The sequence below is a fragment of the Canis lupus genome, chromosome 12 (genome assembly GCF_048164855.1).
Source record: "Canis lupus baileyi chromosome 12, mCanLup2.hap1, whole genome shotgun sequence".
Taxonomy (NCBI): Eukaryota; Metazoa; Chordata; class Mammalia; order Carnivora; family Canidae; genus Canis; species Canis lupus.
In genome coordinates, this window is record NC_132849.1 from 46,626,600 (window position 1) to 46,645,363 (window position 18,764).

Here is an 18,764-nt window from a genome sequence, read left to right on the forward strand (position 1 = left end):
TTGTCTCTCATGAATGAATAAATAGAATCTTAAAAAAAAAAAAAAAAGATTTCGTTTATTTAAGAGAGAGAGTGAGATCCCTAGGGAGAGGACGCTTTCTCTGCAGGCAGTGAGGGCTGAAACATGTCCTGCAGCCGGAAGAAAGACGGGTTTCCCAGGCGGAGAGAGAGAGAGAACCTGATTCGCTGTCACTAACTTTGCATCTTAAAAGGGGAAGGAGGAGCAGGACTGGAGGTCGGTTCGGGCCAGTCCCACCGCTGGCACGCTGCCCGGAGCCCCGCGGTCCTTGGCGCTCGCAGCAGAGGCAGCCCCGGGTCAGGGCTCTCCTCCAGGCGCCCGAGGGCCGCGAGCGCAGGACCGCGCCGCCGGAAGCGGTGGAAGAGTGGGGCCCCAGTAAGTGTCCGGGAACCCACGCCCGGGCCGGTGGGGTGGGGTGGGGTGGGGTGGGGGTGGCTCCCAACTCCGAGGGAGCGCAGCTTGCCTCACGCTCTTCCGTGTCTCCCCGTCCGCTGCAGCCAAGCCGGGGGCTGTCCCCGTCCCATCGGCCCTAACTGGTGTCCTCGGCGAGGGATCTGTCCGCAGGCTGCAGGGACCCCGCAGGAAGGAGGGCGGGGCGCGGCGAGGGCCAGACCCTCTGGAGACCCAAAGGGAAGCCGCTGGCCGGCAGGGGGCGCTGCGCTCCGCAAAGAGCCTCGGGCTCCCTCCCTTGCTTCTAGGGTGTCCTCGGAGAACATGTTAGCTGTGCACTTCGACGAGCCGGGAGGACCCGAAAACCTTTACTTGAAGGAGGTGGCCAAGCCCAGCCCAGTAGAGGGCGAAGTCCTCCTGAAGGTGGCGGCCAGCGCCCTGAACCGTGCCGATTTACTTCAGGTACCCAAGAGTCAGGCTGTGGCTGCGGCAGGGTGGGACTCCAGAGCCTTCTGTAAACATTCACCAGACGGATGGAGGAATGACCTAGGGCACTGCCAGTCACACGCATCAAGACGTGTCTGCAGAATGTGTGCTGGGGCTTCTAAGACCACATACAGGGATAGTTACAAAGCAGCAGCCACCCTGTGCTAATCCATCATCCGCTCCAGTTTCCAGATAAGGAGATGGGAACTACCATTTGTTGAGGGGGTTGTGGCTCTAGGCCTTGCTCTATCACATTTACCCCTCAGGCAACCCCGCTTACCATTCCTATTATTCAGATAAAGAAACTGAGGGGCAGAGGTTAAGCAATACGCCCAAGGCCACACAGGGCTGCTGTAATTCAAATCCAGGGCTTTGTGGTTACAAAGTCTGCATTCTTTCCACTCTGAGGGCCCTGGAACTGGCAGGGGACTGTACTCGAGGAATCTTCTGTTTTTTTGCTATTTGAAGTGCTAAACTGAGCCACCTGCATCAATTGGGGTAATTGAGAAATGTGTGCCAGAATCAACTGGGGCACTTTTCCAAAATAAGCATGACCAGAACCCAGGCATGTATACTCTGAAAAAGCTCCTCAAATGGTTCTAGTGCACACTCTTTGCTCACGTTCTCTTCTTCACTTTACTCTGAAACCTCTAGTCAGAGGCTTCTGAGGATTGCAGTGAGTGACTACAAAGCCTGGCACTTAAATATATAAGAACTATCATTAAGGAGTTCACGGTTTTGGGATCCCTGGGTGGCGCAGCGGTTTGGCGCCTGCCTTTGGCCCAGGGCGCGATCCTGGAGACCCGGGATCGAATCCCACGTCGGGCTCCCGGTGCATGGAGCCTGCTTCTCCCTCTGCCTCTCTCTCTCTCTCTCTCTCTCTCTGTGTGTGACTATCATAAATAAATAAAGAAAAAAATATTTAAAAAAAAAAAAAAAAGGAGTTCACGGTTTTGTTCCGCAGGTTTCAGTTCCTCCATTTGTAAAACAAGGCATTTAGATAAAGTCAATAGCTAATAGCTCCCAATTCTGACATCCACTGATTATGTGACCTTCAGCGTCTTTTTTTTTTTTTTTTAAGATTTTATTTATCCATTCATAAGAGAACAGAGAGAGAGAGAGAGAGAGAGAGAGAGGGCAGAGACACAGGCAGAGGGAGAAGCAGGCTCCAAGCAGGGAGCCTAATGTGGGACTCAATCCCGGGTCTCCAGGATCACGCCCTGGGCTCTTTGGCAGTGCTAAACTGCTGAGCCACCCGGGCTGCCCCCGACCTTCAGTGTCTTATTTGAATTACTTCTCCTGTCTCTTTTCCTGATTTATAAAACCTGACTTTATCCTGATTTTTCTGAGAAAAAGGGGGGCTATTGGTAGAGGGTCAGGGATAGTGACATACACATTTCTGATCTTGCTCACCACTTAGTGCACCCTTTTTTGTGCAGAGACAAGGCCGATATGCCCCACCCCCAGGAGCCAGCAGCATTTTAGGACTGGAAGCATCTGGACACATAGCAGAGCTGGGGCCTGCCTGCCAGGGGCACTGGAAGATTGGGGACCCAGCCATGGTTCTGCTGCCCGGCGGGGGACAGGCTCAATATGTCACTGTCCCTGAAGAGCTCCTCATGCCCATCCCAGCAGGACTGACCCTATCCCAGGCTGCAGCCATCCCAGAGGCCTGGCTTACTGCCTTCCAGCTATTACATCTCTTGGGTGAGGAGGCCCCCCCAAACTCACTCTATACAGTGTGGTTCAGTTACTTCATGACTCCCCCACCTCAAAACCCAGCAGTCCTCTGGGGCACCTTTGGGCTGGCCGCCAAGCCATACCCAACCCCAGCACCTCATTCTAATGTACTACTAGTAGTATCAGGTCCTCATACCATGTTAGCAATGGCCTGATGTTGAGGCTGAAAATCACGGTTAGCAGATAGAAAGTCTGGAAAGCACTGGATAGAAGGCATGTGCATATCTTCACATCATAGGCCCACCAGTCATCCCAGCCGCACAAAGTCCTGCTGGGCTTCTCTCTGCGAGCCCTAGTGCAGTAGAAGGGGCCAATCAACTTTTATTCCTCCCCACTGAAGCCAGCCAGGGGCTAATGGGAGGGAACCTAAGATGATTTGTCCCTGCTGTCAGAGAGCTCAGTGAAACTGGGAAGACAAGACATGCACAGGAATTAGACAACCACAGAGTTCAGACGATGGCCTTGTTTCCAACTACAATAGAAAGTCAAGATGGGAAGAGTTAGTGTGGCCATGGGTGGTCAGAGAGAGCTTTCTGGAAAAGGAGGACTGGAAGGATGGGTAAAATTGAGATGGGACAGAAGACAGGCCAAGGTGGCTTAGGAGAGTGTCAAGGTGAAATCAGCTGCTCCACTCGGAAGGATGATGATTATTATCTGTGAAAGATGAGACTGGGACTGGCTTTTAGTGGCCTTGAATGGTACATTGTCTGGACTTGATGCAAAAGCCCACTGAGAACCACTTTATATCTTGAGGAGAAAGTGAGGTAATGAAAGCTCCATTTTAGGAAGAGGAGCCTGGTGATTGTGCGTGGTGCCTGGATCAGTGAGACCAGCTGGAGGCCAGTTTCAGACATAAGAGGAACTGGCTTCAGATGGTGACAGTGAGAATGGCGGTTATTCTTATTAAGGTATATGTCAGATGCATGTCTCAGTGTTATTCCATAAGTAAAACGTACATTATGGATGTGGCTGCTTCCTATGGAGGAAGTATTTCAAAAGGTTGTTTCCCACTTTGACAAGAGGCAGGAAAACAATAAAGAGCTGTCATTATGCTCTCTTAAGAGAGCAAGAGATTTGGCATTTGGTGGGCCAGGGCAGGTGCATGGGGTATAATATGCCTGCATGGGGAATGTGTAGCACTTGTAAAGACAATGGTTCCTGTACTTTGTGTCACAGGAAACGTTCAGGCTGGAGACTCTGTGCTAATCCATGCCGGAGCAAGTGGTGTGGGCACAGCTGCCATCCAACTGGCCCGGATGGCTGGAGCTATTCCTCTAGTCACAGCTGGCTCCCAGCACAAGCTTCAGATGGCAGAAAAGCTTGGAGCAGCTGCTGGATTCAATTACAAAGAAGAGGATTTTTCTGAAGCAATACTGAAATTCACCAAAGGTAAACAATAGCTTCTGCAGACCAATAGGAATTTCAGAGATGATTAAATCAAACCCTCACCAGCCTGGAGTTTGCCAGTGCTCTGGATCTGTCTTGCCTCTGCTAAATGCACAGCAGCTGTCCTAGCCAAATTCTAGTACTCCGGTGTTTGATCTCTGGAGACAGGCAGGCACTGTTTAGGAATAAAATGTTTCTGTGTGCATTCTTGTAAGTGATCATTGATACACATTTTAGAGACCAAATGAATCACAAAGTGTTGGACTGGAATTATCCAAGACCTCTTCTTCCAAGTCACTCTGCAATGGGTTATCAGGAGTGTGGGGCAGAGACCAGTTTAGTGCTGGTCATAGTAGGGTTAGGATGGTAGCTCCCTAAATGGGTGAGCCTCTGTATTCCAAAGCCAAATCTGTATATTTTTGGCTCATCCCTTTCAATTTTTCCATGAGCCAAAAAGGAGAGATGAAACCAAAGCTAGCAAAACTATGTATCAGATAACCCAGTGCAGAAACTTCATAATTTATTTTTTTTAAGATTTTATTTATTCATGAGAGACAGAGAGAGAGAGAGGCAGAGACAGGCAGAGGGAGAAGTAGGCTCCACGAAGGGAGCCCAATGTGGGACTCCATCCCGGAACTCCAGGATCAGGCCCTGGGCCAAAGGCAGGCACTAAACTGCTGAGCCACCCGGGGATCCCAGAGACTTCATAATTTAGATGTGAACCCACCTGCCCTGTAGACTCCTGTTCTATTCTCATTCATGACTGGGTGTCAGTGGGTTCTGTACTTACAGGGGGATCAAGAGAGATATCAGGTCATGGTATTGCCCCATTTCCCCCTTGCTGTGGCTAGGAATCATAAAAGATGAACTGTAGAGCACACATGTATTATAGAGTTCAGCTACCTAAACTCCATCAGCAACAACGTTTCTATGAGCAATGTTTCTATTTCCAACCTATAGATATACCATTTGCACCTGTCTGTATACCCATATATTCACAAATGTACCCTGGAATCTTATTTTGCACAAAGCATTCTGTGTCCGACGAGCATTACAAATCTGTGTTTCGTATGAAAGGTGCTGGAGTCAACCTTATTCTAGACTGCATAGGTGGATCCTACTGGGAGAAAAACGTCAACTGCCTGGCTCTTGATGGTCGCTGGATTCTCTATGGCCTGATGGGAGGAACGGACATCAGTGGACCTCTATTTTCAAAGCTACTTTTTAAACGAGGAAGTCTGATCACCACTCTGCTGAGATCCAGGGACAAAAAGGTAAATGAGTAAAAAGAAAACATGCAATTTAATTATTACCCACAAAAGTGTGATGTGTTTACATAGCTGCAAGAAAGGAAGATTTCACACATCTTAATGTTAGAGAGCCTATGTAGAAACCCCCCCCCCCCCTTTTGGGTAAATAAGTAACCATTTTCACAGAACTAATTAAAAGTGGTCCATAGAAGTCTCAACATCTCAGAAAGAAGGTAGCTAATACTTCATATGTTTTTTAAACTTTCTAACAGAATGAAAAAAGCATTGATAATATTAGGAGATACTTCTAATAGTGCCAAGATGTTGCCTTCAAAGGCAGAACTCAGTGTGATTAAAAAAAAAGCCTCTTAGGTGAGTAAGGTTAAGGTTCTACCTTCAACAGGTTACATGTTATGGAAATCTGTGTGGCACTCTAGCAGGTGCTAGATTGGGGGATGTTTCCCAGCCTAGGGTTTCACACCCGTGGGGCCTCAGAGCTTAAACATCCCTTTTGAACTCAGCTTGTATAGTCCTGTCTGTGGTCACCCCCTGCTTTACATTTTAATATTTTAGTCCAGGATTCAGTCTTTCTCTGGTACAGAAGTGAGGTTCTACATTTGCGGGCATGCACAGCGTGCTGGTAGTGAAGGGGTTAGGTACCGCCTGTGCGCATTTTCAGCTGTGTACACGGTTCGGAGAGCGCACAAAGGCCAGGCCGAGCAGGGCGGGGAGCGGCAAGGTTAGGGCCCTGCCTGGACTGATGGCCTCCTTTTCCTGATCTAAGTACAAGCAGACGCTGGTGGAGGCTTTCACAGAACACATCCTGCCCCACTTCTCCACGGAGAGCCCCCAACGTCTACTGCCGGTGCTGGACAGGGTGTACCCCGTGACTGCAATCCAGGAGGCCCACGCGTACATGGAGAGCAACCAGAACGTGGGCAAGATCGTCCTGCAGCTGCCTCGGTGAAGGAGGCCCTGGAGAAAGTCCGCGGTCCGAGGAAGGAGATCGGGCGCGACCGCAGGCCGCCGCGGAACCCACTGGCCCACCTAAAGCCCATCTAAGGAAATAAAGAGTAGATGCGAAGGGCGGCCGTCTCACTGTGGCAGCCCCCGACCGCGAACTGAGGCCGCCGAGGGGCGGGGCGGGGCGGGGCGGGGAGGCGGGAGGCGGGGCCGCCGGCGCCGCTGGGACAACTGCAAAGCCCCGAGCAGTGGGGGCGCTACGGGGCGGGCAGTTCCGGCTGCGGGAACAGCGCAGGCCACCACCCCGAGGCTCCGCGGGGCGCACCTGCCCGAGGCCCCGGCCGCGAGGGCCAGGCCCCGCCCTCCCGCCGCCCACCTGGGCGCAGCCCCGCCCCGCCCCCTCCGGCCCGCTTCCTTCTCTCAGGGCCGCCCCTCCTTAAAGCCCACGCCCCGCCCCTTCCGGTGCAGTGCTCGTAAAGGCGTCTCGAGTCCTCGCGTCTTCCGTCTTTCCGGCCTCTTTTTTTCCGCCTCGGGTTCGTTTTGCCCCGGAGTCTTTTCGACGGGGGCTATTACGTCAGCACGTCTCGGCGTGGCGCGGCGATAATCCGACGCGATGTAAAGCTTCCGGCCGTGGTTGGAGGTGGATGCCCCGGGCTTGACGCGGTGTCCTGGTGCAGTGGGGCGCGCTCCGGAGCTCTCCGGAGGAATTCCGGTCTTTGTGGCAGTAACCTCATCAGCCCGCCAAGATGGCTATGCAAGCGGCCAAGAGGGCGAACGTGAGTATCGGGACCTTCTGCCGAAGAGGGGGAGGGTGTCGCTGCTGGACTCTTCACGGTGTGGGGCGGTATTTTGCCCGTCCTGGGTTCTGCAGGCCGGAGTAGCCCAGAATTCGTGGTGCTCTCACTGGGGTTCCACCCTGGCCCCGTCCTTACGGACGGGGATGCCCCTAGAGCCGCAACTCCGCCTCAGCCCCTCGTGAGCGTCTCCTCGGGCTCTTATTCTGGTGTCAGTGATAGTGTTAGCCCTACAGCCTTTGTTGCTTGATGGGCACCTAGGACCAGGCGACAGAATCTTCTTCGCCCAAGTCAGTGACACAGACGAGTCCCCTGTAAATAACCTTATAGCTCGCAGGCAACCAGAGCCTGAGATTCTCCTCAAGTCACGGAGCTTTGCGGGGCCCTTCATTAATGCCGTGGCAGTATTTTTGAGCACCTGCTATGTACCAGAATTGCGAGATAGGAAACAGTTCAGAAGTTAAATTTATCGAACTGTTGTATGCCTGACAGTCTATATATTGAGGATACGACAGTGAATAAAACAAAAAGCCCTGCTGTGTACATTCTAATGTTAGAGATGGGGTATTATTACAGAAACCTAAGAAAAACTGTCTCAGGAAAAAGGGTAGGTCAGCTGTAATGTGATGACAATTGAACACTGTGACCGAAAGGTCTTAGTGCCGGGGCTCTGGGTGGCTCAGTCGGTTATGTGTCCAACTCTTGGTTTTGGCTCCAAATTTGATCTCAGGGTTGTGGGATCCAGACCCACTTTGGGCTCCTTGCTCAGCGTGGAGTCTGCTTGAGATTCCCTCCCTCTGCCCCTCCCCATGCCTGTCTCTCTCTAAAATGAATACATTTTTAAAGGCCTTAGCATAAAAATATTTTCTTCAGTGCTGGGGTGGAAGCTGGGTTGTGGTAGGTTGGTGTCAGTAAAGAATATGAGATAAGTGAGTATAGACTTTAGCTTTCCAGACACTTGACTGAAAGAAGAAAAAAAGCAAAACTTCCCTGATAAGTTCAGGGAAGACAAAAACATTGCTTTTTTCCTTCACTGTGTAATCCTAATGCCTCGCCTGATAGATGAATAAAGAAGGTACTCAGTAAATATTTGTTGAATGAAGGAAAGGAGATCCAAATAACTATTTTGTTTTGTATAACAATTGTCAGGATATAAGCAGCTACTCACCTAAGGAATAAAAGCCAATGATTAAGGAGAGACTATATTCAAGAGAAAGAAGATATCATTGATATAACAGTTTCTTGAGAAAGACCTGATAAGAGTCATCAATGGGAGTTTTATGTCTAGGAAACAGGAACAGTACCTTTTGTTCTTTCCCATATATGTCTAAAGCATTGAGGACTTCTAAATGAGGTTGGAAATCCTGTTTAACTGTAGAGCCTGGAAGCCTGGGTTTTATGTAGCCCCTTACTAGTTGCTACTAATAGTCTTCCCTAAAACTAGTGCCCAGTTGCTTTTCTGAAAGCCATGCCATTTTCAGGAATATCAGATTATATACTTTTTTTTTTTTTTTTTTTTTATGATAGGCACACAGTGAGAGAGAGAGAGAGAGAGGCAGAGACACAGGCAGAGGGAGAAGCAGGCTCCATGCACCGGGAGCCCGACGTGGGATTCGATCCCGGGTCTCCAGGATCGCGCCCTGGGCCAAAGGCAGGCGCTAAACCACTGCACCACCCAGGGATCCCAGATTATATACTTTTTAAAAATAATTCTTATTCTTGACTATTAGGTGGATTTTTTTGTTGTTTTTACTGTGAGAATTTATTATGATAATTTTTTTTTTTTTTTTTTAGGTCATAGCACTCCTGGCCCTGATTACAATAATAGTATGTATTTCTCATTTTAGATTCGACTTCCACCCGAAGTAAATCGGATTTTATATATAAGAAATTTGCCATACAAAATCACAGCTGAAGAAATGTATGATATATTTGGGAAATATGGACCTATTCGTCAGATCCGAGTGTGAGTCTTACTGAGACTTTTGAAATGTTGTTTCAAAGAAATGACTGTATAATCTTAGAATTATAGCTGACATGCACCTATGACAAAAAAAGAAAGAATTAATTAATTAATTAATTAATTAATTATAGCTGAAAGCAAGGCCTAACCAATCCCAGAGACTAAATAGATTGAAATCTGGGAGATGAGATTATTTTTGTATGGAAACAAATAAGACTCTCCTGATCTTGCTCAGTGAGAGCCAACAGTCGTAGTTGTGAAATTATTTTTTTTATTTTTTTTTTTATTTTTTTTTGTAGTTGTGAAATTAGAGAAGGCATGAAGTAGTAATGAAAGTTTTGAAGGGAATGGGTGAGCAAAGAAAGAACTAACATTTATTATATCACTATTATTTGTAAAGTCAGATATATAATACTGTGTTTTTTATACGTATCAACTCTTAATTTGCTTTGCTATCGCCTGATTCCAGAATTTCTGAATAAACTAAGAAAGTATACAAGTAACTGAGAAAAGTGAATTTTTTTCCAACTGCAGCTTTCTATAGAAGATTTGTTTTTTATTCCTTTTTTTTCTATTGAAAATTTAAGGGTTTATGGGAGAATAATTGCAACACAAGTTCAGGTTTTAATTTAATATAAAAATTGGGGTTTGTATCTTCAGGTGATATTTATTGAACATCTACAAAATGCCAGTTATAATAGGTGCTTTTATTTGTATCACCAACAAGACAGCCCTGTGTGGAGGTGATAATTGTCTGGGTTTTGCTTTCTTTTGTTTAAAGATTTATTATATAAGAGAGAGAGAGAAAGCAATCAAACATGGGAGCAGGGGAGGGGGACAAAAGGAGAGGAAGAGAGAATCCTCAAGCAGACTTCCTGCTGAGCACAGAGTCCAACACGGGACTTGATCCTAAGACCCTGAGATCATGACCTGAGCTGAAACCAAGGGTTGGACACTGAACTGACCAAGCCACCCAGGCACCCCAGTAATTTGTTTTACTCAGGATATAAGCAGCTTGGTGAGACTACCAAGGCTCAGAGAGTACAAGTACCTTTCTAAGTTCACACAGCTATTTAATGATAAAATCTTCTGATTCTAAATTATTTACACTACACAAATTCATAGCCACTGACACTGTAGTTAGTATGATGGGCCACTTACATAAGAGTTCATCTGGAAGGATTTCTTTTTTTCTTTAAGGTTTTTTTTTTTTTTTTTTTTTTTTTTTTAGTTTTATTAATCTCTATACCCAACATGGAGTCTTGAACCCAAGAGTTGAGAGATCAAGAGTTGCACACTTCCCCTACTGAGGCACCCCTAAGTATCTAAGTATCTTTTTTTTTTTTAAGAGAGAGAGCGAGCGAGCGAGTGTGCACGCACAAGTGGGAGGGGCAGAGGGAGAGAGAATCCTCAAGCAGACTCTGCATTGAGTGCAGAGCCCAACACAGGGCTTTATCTCATGACTCTGAGATCATGACATGAGCTAAAACAAAGAGTTGGACACTTAGCCAATTGAGTCATCCAGGCGCTCCTGAATATCTCTTAATAAATTTTCTTTTATGACCTGAGAGCTTCTTGGCTTTTAGAACTCAGATCTTGAGGACTCTCCTTTTAAGTCATAATTTTCCCTCCAGAGAGTAAACCAAATGCTAGCAATACATCATCACTGGTACTTAAGTGGGAATGGAAATGAAGTGTTAGGGATCCCTGGGTGGCGCAGCGGTTTGGCGCCTGCCTTTGGCCCAGGGCGCGATTCTGGAGACCCAGGATCGAATCCCACATCGGGCTCCCGGTGCATAGAGCCTGCTTCTCCCTCTGCCTATGTCTCTGCCTCTCTCTCTCTCTCTGTGACTATCATAAATAAATAAAAATTAAAAAAAAAAAAAAAAAAAGAAATGAAGTGTTATAGACCAGCCATCTTCTTTAGGGAGTCTCAGTCTTTGATAAAAGCTTTGGACTCTTTCCACAGAACAGTACACAAAACATTTTGCAGATGATTTCATGGGTACATTAAACACAGGTTAAGAAACCTTGTTCTAGACATCGAAGAATGGTATACAGAAGGTCCCCTGACTTGGAGATCAGGAGATAAGATTCTGCTTCAGGCCCTGCAACCCTAGACAACTTGTTGGTTTTTGGTTTTCTGTTCCCTCACATGTAAGATAATCTAGATAGACTATGCCTTTCAGCTTTTAACATGGAGGCAGTATGATAAATTTACTGACTTGGTTGTAAGACCTAAGTTCAAATACTAGCTGGACATTTGCTAGTCCTATACAACTGGGCAAAATATTTAATCCCTCTGAGCTTCAAATTACTTATGAAACACAATCTTCCTAACCTGTCTTAAAAGAATTTTAGTAAGGATCAAATTAGATCATGCCTGTGAAAGCACTTTGTTATGGAATATTTTCGTGCTGGTGTGCATTAGCCACCACTCTATGCTCCCACAGCACCTTCTGTGAACATCTTTTAGCACACCTTTTTGCTGTTGTCTGTGTGCTTATCTCCTCCCAGCCTGTGAGCTCCTCCAGGACAGGTGCCTGTCTTTTCATTTGGGGTTGACAGCTGTGGTGCCTAATACATGGTAAGCACCTCATGTATATAAATAAATGAATAATACAGAAAATGGTTTTGATCGACTTATGAAAGTGTTACAAAACTTATTGCTAGTACACAACTAAGAGATGCTTATGTCAGTGAAGTTAGAGCGTGTTTCAGAAAGCCAAGGTAGAAGAATAGAAAATCAAGCAGTGGCATCTTTAGAAGGGTACAGAGTAGCTCAGGCCTTTGTACACTGATCCCTCCTTTTGGAACAGTTTTCACCTGGCTCATCTCCTATCTGGCTCCTCATTTGTCATGTCTCCACTTGTGTCACCTTTTCAGAGGTTTATCCTGACCACCTGATCTTTAGGTCATCCTTGGCCTCCCAGTAATCTCTGCCACAGCTGTCTACTTCCTTTATAATATTTCTCATCTGTATTTATCTTTCTCCCACTTGGATAAAGTTCCTTGAAGGGAGGGATGATGCTTGTCTTTTTCACTATCCTTTTCCAGTGCCTGTCATACAGAAGGAACACAATATTATATTTGTTGAATAAATTCATAAAAGTTTGGTGTGCGGGAATTTAGGTCTAAGTTATAGATGGAGAAACAGGTGTGTTTTTGCTCCCTAGCTGTGATCATGCTTTATCACATATTTAGCCCCTAGAACTAGGGTGACCAACCTTCCCTGTTTGTCCAGGACCAAGGGGTTTTCTGGGATATAGACTTTCAGTGCTAAAACCTGGACAGTCTTTTTTTTTTTTTTTTTTTTTAAACCTGGACAGTCTTAAACTGTGATAAGTGATGACCCTTCCTGGTATATATAGCAGACACTTGGTGCTTGGAACTTTTTAAAACCCTTTCATACCTTTTACCTCTTTTGATTATTCAAACATGTAAAATGTAGGGCAAGTGATAGATCCTGATATTGCTGTTTGACACATTAAGCAGCCGAAGCCCAGAGAGGTTAATGCACGTGATTAGGCAAATCTTTAAAAAAAAAAAAAAAAAAAAAGATAATAGCCACTGGGACACTTTTGAGATGAGAATCTTTAAAATGGGATCAATGGGGTAGGCAGCCCAGGTGGCTCAGTGGTTTAGCACTGCCTTCAGCCCAGGGTGGGGTCCTGGAGTTCCAGGATCAAGTCCCACATCAGGCTCCCTACCTGGAGCCTGCTTCTCACTCTGCCTGTGTCTCTGCCTCTCTCTCTGTGTTTCTCATGAATAAATAAATTTTAAAAATCTTTAAAAAAATAATAAAATGGGCTTAGTGCCCATCCCTATTCTAGTTCCTAAGAAGATGTAAGAAAGAGATACTTTTGTTTTGGATTTTTTTTTTTTAAGCTTCCAGGAGAAAGGATGTGTGAGAGAATTCGTGGGAGAAAGTATATCTCCACTGTTCTCTCTCTCTCTCTCTCTTTTTTTTTTTTTTTTAAGATTTATATTTATTTTATTCATGAGAGACAGACAGAGAGAGAGAGGCAGAGGGAGAAACAAGTTCCATGAAGGGAGCCTGACGTGGGACTCGATCCCGGGTCTCCAGGATCACGCCCTGGGCTGAAGGTGGCGCTAAACCGCTGAGCCACTGGAGCTGCCCAGATCTCCACTTTTCAAATGCTTATTAGCACTTGTGTGCATGGTGCTATGAGAGAAAAATGAAATATATAGGACCTTCCTTGCCCAGTTAATAAAAACTAAAATGGGCAGCCCGGGTGGCTCAGCGGTTTAGTGCTGCCTTCAGCCCAGGGTGTGATCCTGGAAACACGGGATCGAGTCCAACATCGGGCTCCCTGCATGGAGCCTGCTTCTCCCTCTGCCTGTGTCTCTGCCTCTCTCTCTCTCTTTCTCTCTTTCTCTTTCTCTCTGTCTCATGAATAAATAAAATCTTTAAAAATATATATATTTTTTAGGGGATCCCTGGGTGGCGCAGCGGTTTAGCGCCTGCCTTTGGCCCAGGGCGCGATCCTGGGGACCCGGGATCAAATCCCACGTCGGGCTCCGAGTGCATGGAGCCTGCTTCTCCCTCTGCCTGTGTCTCTGCCTCTCTCTCTCTCTCTCTCTCTCTCTCTCTCTGTGACTATCATAAGTAAATAAAAATTTAAAAATAAATAAATAAAATAAAAATATATATTTTTAAAAAATAAAAATAAAAACCAAAATATTATTAAGTTTAAACTTAAAATAAAATCTCATGTTTTTATTCCAAATGGAGAACTAGGTAGGCTTTTTTTTTTTTTTTAAATATAGGTAGGCTTTTTGGCAAAGTCTTTGGGGCAGTGTTTTTTTATTTGGGTAATCTCCAAATTTCATAGCTAATGCACTCTTGAAAATTAAAAGTCAAAAGTCCAGAAGTTGGGGTGTCTGTCTGGCTCAGTAGGAAGAACACACAACTCTTGATCTTGGGGTTTGAGCTCCATGTTGGGTGTAGAGATTAAAGTCCAAAAGTTGTTAGACTATTCCCTGAGAGTAAGGAATATTATAAAATCCCTCATTGGGCCCATTCAGCCTGATAGCCTGTAAGCTTTCAAGGACATTGGCACCTCCTGACCACCCCACCACCCTGTACCTCTCCCATCCCTCTTTACAAGAAGCATAGCTCTGACCAGGGTCCAACACTAGTCCTGTCATGGATCAAATTTAACAGATACCTCCCCTTCCCATGGCCTACTGCCTTTGCTTGACCCTATGCAGGAACTATGGCAGATGGAGGGGCAGCCCACGGTCTTAAACCTTACTCCACAGTTGGCACTGAGTGACTAGAACACAGATGGAGGGGTCCATCTTTATCACACTGGGAGCATAAGCTGAGTGGGACCTGTGCCCACTGCCCCCACTGACAAGCACTTGGCCATCTGCTGCCTGCAGTTTGTTGCTCTTCACACTTCCCTACCTCCCTGTGGAAGGAAGCTGGTGAGGTGAAGAGAGGAGGTGGCAAGGAAAACCTACACAAGGAGCAGCTCAGTATCCACAAGCAAGGTCCAGTTTCCACTTCTAGCAACCTGCCCTGGCCTGCAGATAACCCCACCCCTTCCCTGCACAATCCCTTCCACGCATCTCTGTCAAAGCTCAGCCCTTCTCCCAAGCCAAACAGACCTGTGTAATGCATGGGAGTGCATATATTAAAAATGAATGTATGAAAAGTTGAGAGCTGACCATACCACATTTTAGAAAAGCAGTGAGTCTTCTGTGGGAGAAACTGCATTAACTCTTTATATCCTTTCCTGGCCATAAAGGATAATGGTTGGCTGCTTTCCTAGATATCACTATTTTGCCATCATCTTGGTAGTGGCTTCCACACCACCCCCTCTAGAGACACAAAATAGGTTTTATTTTTATGGATTTGATAAACCTTAGTAAAATACTGCTGAGAAATAATTATTTCCAGGGCACCTGGGTGGCTCAGGTCATGATCCTGGGGTCCTGGGACCAAGTCCCACATCAGGCTCCCCGCAGGGAGGCTGCTTCTCCCTCTATGTCTCTGCCTCTCTCTGTGTGTGTCTCTCATGAATAAATAAAATGTTTTTTTGGGATGCCTGGATGGGTTAGCGATTAAACATCTGCCTTTGGCTCAGGGTGTGATCCTGGAGTCCTGGGATCGAGTCCCACATCGGGCTCACTGCATGGAGCCTGCTTCTCCTTCTGTCTATGTCTCTGCCTCTGTGTGTGTGTCTCTCATGAATAAATAAAATATTTTAAAAATATATTTTTTTAAAAAAGAAACATTTCCTACATTGATGGAGACTGTCTTGTTTTTAACAATTAAAACTAAAATTAGAGGTAGGGAAGGGTGCCTGGCTGGCTCAGTTGGTGGAGCACGTGATTCTTGATCTTGGTCATGTATTCTAGCCTCACATTGAGTGTAGAGATTGCTTAAAAATAAAATATTAGGGATCCCTGGGTGGCGCAGCGGTTTGGCGCCTGCCTTTGGCCCAGGGCGCGATCCTGGAGACCCGGGATCGAATCCCACATCGGGCTCCCGGTGCATGGAGCCTGCTTCTTCCTCTGCCTGTGTCTCTGCCTCTCTCTCTCTCTCTCTCTCTGTGACTATCATAAATAAATAAAAATTAAAAATAAATAAATAAATAAAATAAAATAAATATTAAAATTTTAGGGGATCCCTGGGTGGCTCAGTGGTTTAGCGCCTGCCTTTGGCCCAGGGCGCAATCCTGGAGTCCTGGGATCGAGTCCTACGTCGGGCTCCTGGCATGGAGCCTCCTTCTCCCTCTTCCTGTGTCTCTGCCTCTCTCTCTCTCTCTATGTCTATCATTCATAGATAGATAGATAGATAGATAGATAGATAGATAGATAGATAGATAGATAGATAGAGTAAATAAATCTTTAAAAAAATAAAATAAAACATTAAAATTTTAGAGTGAGGGAGGGCAGCCCCAGTGGCTCAGTGGTTTAGCATAGCCTTCAGCCCAGGGCCTGATCCTGGAGACCCGAGGTCAAGTCCCATGTCAGTCTCCCTGCATGGAGCCTGCTTCTCCCTCTGCCTATGTCTCTCCCTCTCTCTCTTTCTCTCTCTCTCATGAATGGATGAATAAAATCTCTAAAAAAATTATAGTGAGAGAGAAAATTTAAATCTTTAGAAACAAGGGACTAGTTACAGGTAATAGTATGGTAAATAATTTAAGTATTGGTTCTGTTGCATAAATGTGCAGTAAGAAAAACCTCATTCTAGACATTGCTGACGTTTACAAGCCATCTCTCCAAAATACTATCTTTCCAGCTTAAGATTGAGAATTGGAGGCACCTGGGTGGCTCAGTTAAATGTCTGTCTGCCTTTGGCTCAGTAATGATCTCTGGGTCCTAGGATTGAGGCCCATTCAGGCTCCTTGCTCAGTGGGGAGTCTGCTCCCTCTCCTTCTGCCCCCCCACCTCTTCATTTGTACACTCAAATAAATAGATAAAATCTTAAAAAAAAAAAAAAAGATTGAGAATTGGTTCTTAGCGTGAGAAGTAGGAAGGACTAGAACAGTAAATATGAAGACTCAGACAAAGTTTCAAGCTAGTTGTTTGCAGCTAGTGCTTTGGTAGCTGTAGTAGTCATCTTGACACAGAGCAAGTTTAACCTGTAGCTCTTTTACTTAAAAAAGAGAACAAAAATTACCTCAATTCAAGAAATAGTAGGCTTATCCAGCATACCTATCCATAATGCTTACTTATTTCCTCTAACAGTGTTCAGGTTGATCTCAAAATATAAACTTCACTTACTGTCTTTTAAAGACAATACTGTTATTTAACTATCAGTGCTCTGGTAAATGTGTATTTTTTTCCACAGATTTGTTAGTAGTTTATTTATAAAGAGAAACTATTCCATAGCTCAGCATTCATAGTTCAGGAACACAGGTCAGGGACAAATTTCCATGGAACTCAATCCAAAGAAATTCTTTACATTCCAAAATCACTTTGCATTCTGGAAGATACCAGCCTTTTCATCTCCTCAAACTCTTTCATGGAATCATTTCTGTAGAAATCTGCATATCCTCCTTTCTTGGTTTGACCACAGGAAACTTCTAGAAAACTGCAACCCTCAGGGAATGCTCCAATAATATGAAATCGCAGATGCTTGGCCAGAAGGCCTCACATCTGAGGTTTCATCAAAGCACTGGAGGTCATGGTAGTTATTCTCCTCAACACTCAACCTCAAACCCAGCCAGCATCCTTCCTATCTTGAATAAATGTGTATTTTAATTAAGTCTTATTTCACTCCGCAGGGGGAACACACCTGAAACTAGAGGAACAGCTTATGTGGTCTATGAAGACATCTTTGATGCCAAGAATGCATGTGATCACCTTTCAGGATTCAATGTTTGTAACAGATACCTGGTGGTTTTGTACTATAATGCCAACAGGGTAAGTATTAGCCACAGTCCTCATTGCAGGGGGAGCATGTTAAGAATTAATATACCGGGAAAGGAAGAGTATACTAGGAATTCTTGTCTGGCTAGTGCTATTGGTGAAATTCATTTGATTATAGATCAGTAACTGTTAACTTTGGTGCTTACCACATTTCAGGCATTTCAGAAGATGGACACAAAGAAGAAGGAAGAACAGTTGAAGCTTCTCAAGGAGAAATATGGCATCAACACAGATCCACCAAAATAAATATTTTCTGCATTTTCATTTTAGACTACATCCCATAAATGACTACCATCACCCTTTTCTTGTTTTTAATTAATGCTGAATGTTGTGATTTCTTATTCAAGATTCAAAAGGACCTACTTAAAACTTTGATACATTTTAAAATATGTTATGTGAATAAACTTGTAGCTTTTTGTAAAACTTGTAGCTTTTGTAAAACATGTCAGTGTTTTCTCTTAAGCTTCCTCTCATTTGATACCGGAAAACAAATTAGCAGTCGAACTGTATCAAGAATTGTTTGGTGGTAGTGACGCCTGGGTGGCTCAGTGGTTGAGCATCTGCCTTCGGCTCAGGGTATGATCCTGGAGTCCCAGGATTGAGTCCCACATTGGGCTACCTGCATGGAGCCTGCTTCTCCCTCTACCTATGTCTCAGCCTCTCTCTCTCTCTCTCTCTCTCTGTCTGTCTCTCATCAATAAACAAAAGTACAATCTTTAAAAAAAAAAAATTGGTGGTAGGTGGTCACAGAGACCATGCTTCTTAAGAGCAGGGAACTTTTTATATTCTTAATGCCTCTGATGTCCAGTTTAGTGCTTAGCCATCAAGGGAAATTTTTAGAGTGCTATCATTTGTTGAATGTTAACAACTCAGTGAAGGTATTTTGCAGATAAGGAAACCAAAGCTCATTGTATTGGTTGGATGAATAAAATGTTTACATAAAAAGTTGATGTAACATCAACCAGTATTAACCACATCAATATATTTAAATAATAATTGCCTTACAGTTAACAAAACACCTTTGTCAATATGAATACCCCATCCTTAAAATAGAAGTCAGTTCTAGAAGTGGCCATTCAGATGACAGCACATTGTTAGAAATTTGAGAGCATGCTTCTTGGGTAGTGGTGGAAGTTGTTACAAGTCTAAGATTGGATTATGCAGTCTTTTCCTTTAGGTAATAAGTGTCTATGGATATCTTGGTCCTTAGCTCATAGTATATCTTTGCCCTAAATAGAATATTTAATGCTAAAAAAAATTTTAAAAAGAATATTTAATGCTTATTCTTATAATCATACGCTCCCATGGCATTGAAATAGTATGGTTATTACCACATTCATAATAGCCTGGCAGCTTGGAGGAGAT

The 18,764-nt window shown here is 44.9% G+C and overlaps 2 protein-coding genes across 3 annotated transcripts; both read left to right on the forward strand.

Moving 5' to 3' along the window:
* The first annotated feature begins 90 nt into the window (after positions 1–90).
* On the forward strand, positions 91–6,354 carry TP53I3 (tumor protein p53 inducible protein 3). Of its 2 annotated transcripts, none has more exons than XM_072770922.1 (6): positions 91–393; positions 516–870; positions 2,334–2,601; positions 3,811–4,023; positions 5,098–5,294; positions 6,055–6,354. In XM_072770922.1, exons 2-6 carry the CDS (start codon positions 733–735, stop codon positions 6,235–6,237), a joined length of 999 nt encoding a protein of 332 aa, XP_072627023.1. In that variant the 5' UTR covers positions 91–393; positions 516–732; the 3' UTR covers positions 6,238–6,354. The 2 variants fall into 2 exon arrangements, with proteins under 2 accessions (XP_072627023.1, XP_072627022.1); XM_072770921.1 differs by having other exon boundaries at positions 92–393; positions 717–870.
* A 345-nt stretch (positions 6,355–6,699) lies between these two features.
* Positions 6,700–17,822, forward strand: SF3B6 (splicing factor 3b subunit 6). The gene is made up of 4 exons (XM_072770923.1): positions 6,700–7,009; positions 8,875–8,993; positions 17,255–17,393; positions 17,556–17,822. Exons 1-4 carry the CDS (start codon positions 6,980–6,982, stop codon positions 17,643–17,645), a joined length of 378 nt encoding a protein of 125 aa, XP_072627024.1. The 5' UTR covers positions 6,700–6,979; the 3' UTR covers positions 17,646–17,822.
* The last annotated feature ends 942 nt before the right edge of the window (positions 17,823–18,764 follow it).

Bases quoted from the DNA above. Each gene is read 5' to 3' on its own strand.
- SF3B6 (XM_072770923.1), top strand. From the start codon at position 6,980: ATGGCTATGCAAGCGGCCAAGAGGGCGAAC. The intron at 7,010-8,874 runs GTGAGTATCGGG...TTCTCATTTTAG, and splicing joins AAGCGGCCAAGAGGGCGAAC to ATTCGACTTCCACCCGAAGT. The intron at 17,394-17,555 runs GTAAGTATTAGC...ACCACATTTCAG, and splicing joins TGTACTATAATGCCAACAGG to GCATTTCAGAAGATGGACAC.
- TP53I3 (XM_072770922.1), top strand. From the start codon at position 733: ATGTTAGCTGTGCACTTCGACGAGCCGGGAGGACCCGAAAACCTTTAC. The intron at 871-2,333 runs GTACCCAAGAGT...TTTTTTGTGCAG, and splicing joins ACCGTGCCGATTTACTTCAG to AGACAAGGCCGATATGCCCC. The intron at 4,024-5,097 runs GTAAACAATAGC...TTCGTATGAAAG, and splicing joins AATACTGAAATTCACCAAAG to GTGCTGGAGTCAACCTTATT.